The sequence below is a fragment of the Alexandromys fortis genome, unplaced genomic scaffold (genome assembly GCF_014885135.2).
Source record: "Alexandromys fortis isolate MF-2015 unplaced genomic scaffold, M_Fortis_MF-2015_v1.1 scaffold_57, whole genome shotgun sequence".
NCBI classification, from domain to species: Eukaryota; Metazoa; Chordata; class Mammalia; order Rodentia; family Cricetidae; genus Alexandromys; species Alexandromys fortis.
In genome coordinates this window covers 7,114,721-7,118,523 of record NW_026067941.1, presented here as the reverse complement: position 1 = coordinate 7,118,523, position 3,803 = coordinate 7,114,721, and the positions used below count along the sequence as shown (strand labels likewise).

Here is a 3,803-nt window from a genome sequence, read left to right as displayed (position 1 = left end):
CTCTGCCTCCCAAGTGCTGGGATTAAAAGAATACACCGCTGTCACCACCTGGTTACAGTTGTGTACTTTTATAAAAGACATAGGAGACCAGCAAGTAGGTAAAATCACTTGAAGCATAAGAATAAGAACATGAGTTCAAGTCCCTGGATCCCACTGTGGAAGGAGAAAACTGACTCCCTAAAATTGTCCTCTTACCTTTCTACCTGCATGGTGGTACACAAACACCTGCACTCATACAAATCATACAGTAAGAAAATAAAAGTTTTGAAAGATGCACACCCGTGTGGTGGTGGCGCATGCCTTTAATCCCAGCACTCGGGAGGCAGAGGCAGGCGGATCTCTGTGAGTTCGAGACCAGCCTGGTCTACAGAGCTAGTTCCAGGACTGGCTCCAAAGCCACAGAGAAACCCTGTCTCGAAAAACCAAAAAACCAAAAAAAAAAAAAAAAAAAAAAAAAAAAGAGGCAGAGGCAGGGAGATCTCTGAGTTTGAGGCCAGCCTGGTTTACAAGAGCTAGTTCCAGGACAGCCAGAGCTACACAAGGAAACCCTGTCTCGAAAAACAAAACAAAAAGTTATAGAATTTTTTTAGCTGGGCAGTTTTGGCATAAGCCTTTAATCCCAGCACTCAGGAGGCAGAGGGACCTCTGAGTTCAAGGCCAGCCTGGTCTCCGGAGTGAGTTCCAGGACAGGCCCCAAAGCTGCCAAGAAACCCTGATTTTAAAACAACAACAACAACAACAAGAATTCCTTAGGAAACTGCCGGGCAGTGGTAGCACTTGCCTTTAGTCCCAGTTCTCCAGAAGCAGAGGCAGGTGAATTCCTAAGAGCTCAAGGCTAGCCTGCAAGTTCCAGGACAGGCTCCAAAGCTACACAGAGAAACCCTGTCTCAAAAAAACAAAACAAACAAAAACACCCAGATAATTCCTTAAGACATTAGGCTTGCATTACTTATTTTTTTTTTATATTTTAAAATATTTATGTTCAGAGCTCAGCATGGTGGTACTTTTAATTCCAGCACTCTGGAGGCAGAGGCAGGCAGGTCTCTGAGTTCAAGGTTCACCTGGCTTACATAGCAAGTTCCAGGCCAATCAGAACTACATCATGAGACCCAATCTCAAAAATAAGCAAAAGTAAAACAAAAAATTATTTTTAGGTTATGTATATGTGGAGGCAGGACAGATGACTTGGTGGTTAAGAGCACAGATTGATCTTCCAGATGTCCTGAGTTCAAGTCTCAGCAACCACTTGGTAGCTCACAACCATCTATAATGGGATCTGATGAACTCTTCTGGCATAAACATGTGCATGCAGATAGCATTCATTCATAAAATATGTCTTCAAAAAATATGTCTATGTGTATGAGTATGTGCACATGAGTGCAGGTCCTGTAGAGAGCAGAGGTTGTAGATCCCTTGAAACTAGAGTTATACAGTTGGTTGTTAGTACCTGACATGGGGACTAGACACCAAACTCATCTCACTCCTGACCACTGAGCCCATCTCCATTTATTACTTTAAAAAAAGAAGAAAAGGAAGAGGAAGAAGAAAGAAGAGAAAAAAGAACCCTAGGTTATAAAATTAGACCAAGCCCATCAGGGCCGAAGGGATAGGCTCCCTGGTTAGTTTGCACTTGTCCCTGGCACCCTCATTAACAGTCATGTTAGTGGAAGCTTCTAATCCCCAAGCTGGGAAGCAGAGATGGTCCTGAGGATGTGCTAGTCAGACTCTGGACCGAAAATAGTGAGCTCTATTCAGTGAGAGATACTGTCTCAAGAAATAAGGCGGAGAAGCACTTGAGGATGGCATCCTCTTGTCAACCTCTGGCCTCCACATGAACCTTCATGTGCAGAGCACCTACACCCCAACATCAATTAATCCAATGTAAAGAAGTTCAGCAAATTCATTTGCAGACACCTCCAGTTTTATTTCCCTAGCCACTCAGTCAACAAAAAATACAGGACAAAACAACAAAAAACAGTTTAAAAAATATTTAATGATAAATACATATTGGTAGAAATGGTTAAATTCTTGAATGAAGGGACATCTGAGGGCTCTCTCCATCACGGCTCCCAGCCCTTCCCTCCAGGCTGACGGGGCAATTGGAGGCCCACCAAACCAGCAGACTCCTCCACTGAACGCTCACCCTTGCCATGAAATTCCTGATGAAGAGCTACATGCTGCCGGATGCTACGCAAGAGGCAGAGATAGGTGGCCGCTTGGAAGTGAAGCTCATGTTGGGCTCGGCACAACTTCTCGCTGGTGACCTAAAAAGTAATTAACAAAGTCAGACGTCTGTTAACACCCTAAAGTGTCCACAAACCCACAGAGGAAGAAGAGTTACTACATGAGCTTTTCTACAATGTAAACAGAAAATACAGACATGCTTGTATGTATAGTTAGTGCCTTCATAGGAGCACCCTTGTTGTTCTGCCACATAAAGAACATACATGCCTCGGGTCTACCCCTACTACATGTTTTTATTTGTAATTCAAGCTCCCAACACCAAGAAAATTAACAGCATCCTGGTAGTGGTGGCCCACACCTTTAATCCCAACATTCAAGGAGGCAGAGGCAGTTAGATCTCTGAGTAGACCAGGCTGGCCTGCAACTATCAAGCCTACCTATGCAGCCATTCACTGCCATCACCAGACTTATTGTATCATTTTTATTGTGAAAAAGAGAAAATATTCATCTAGAAGAGTCCATAGCAGAGAAGAAGATGCAGTGGGCTGAACATGGCCAGGGCCATGAGAGAGCAAGAGATAGTGGGTTGGAAGGAGAATGAATAGCTGGGGGAAGGGAACAGAGTGAGCTGGAACATGCCGGGGGGGGGGGGGCAGTTAGCAGGGCCAGGATGCTAGCTAGTGTAGGGGCTTGGAAATGTACAAGTACTTATGAATAGGGACTGTGAAAGCGCAAAGGCTAACAGGGACCTTGATGTGCAATCACAGATGCAATTGAATGGAGAACAAGTCCCACCTTCCAAGAGCAAGGGAAATGAAAACCCCGTTTCACAAGTTCCTGAGGAATACTGGCTTTTATATAATGTACAAAAACCTCTCTGTAGCCCAGCTTGAGCTCATTTCTGGATATAGGGACGTCCTGAAACCTGACACTTTTTACTACAAAATCAGAAACTTATCTCAAAAATAATGGCTTTGTACTCAACAGTAGAAACATGAAGATCATATATATGTATCTATGTGTATGCGTTTGTGAATATATATATGTGAAGTATGTTTTTATATTAAACTTGTTTGTACAATTTAGCCATCTGGAAAATCTGGATTCTAATGACGTGAACAAGCTAAAACGTCCATATCAATGTCTAGAGTAACTCAATAGCATGCTTGTTCTTCATAATACTTGAGTTTTAGTACTCTGCTCTTAACTATTTGGGTTTCCAAGGTTGCGAAAAAGGAGCGGGAACATCAAGAAATTGTGCATGAATGGGGATGTGTTTTACCCCTGTGAATATCCACAGTTAAAATATGAAAACTCAAGCCTGGCATTAGTGGCATAAACCGTTAATCCCAGCAGTTGGGAGGCAGAGGCTGGTGGAGCTCCGTGAGTTTGAGGCCAGCCTAGTCTACAAAGAGAGTTCTAGGGCAACCAGAGCTGTTAGACAGAGAAACCCTGCCTCAAAACAAACAAACAAACAAACAAACAAAATAAATCCATTGAAGAATGGATGAAGAAAGTATGGAATATATACATATTAGAGTACTACTCAGCAGTAAAAAACAAGGACTTCTTGAAGTTTGCAGGCAAATGGATGGAAATACAAAACACTATCCTGAGTG

The 3,803-nt window shown here is 43.0% G+C and overlaps 1 protein-coding gene across 1 annotated transcript in view; it reads right to left on the bottom strand.

Moving 5' to 3' along the window:
- Positions 1 to 1,973: 1,973 nt before the first annotated feature.
- The window catches only part of Fmc1 (formation of mitochondrial complex V assembly factor 1 homolog), a 16,907-nt gene continuing 15,077 nt past the window's right edge, over positions 1,974 to 3,803 (bottom strand). Inside the window, exon 3 of the mRNA XM_050147951.1 lies at positions 1,974 to 2,264. Within this exon, the coding sequence (XP_050003908.1) occupies positions 2,061 to 2,264 (204 nt within the window). The 3' untranslated portion in view covers positions 1,974 to 2,060. The remainder of the gene's footprint in view (positions 2,265 to 3,803) is intronic.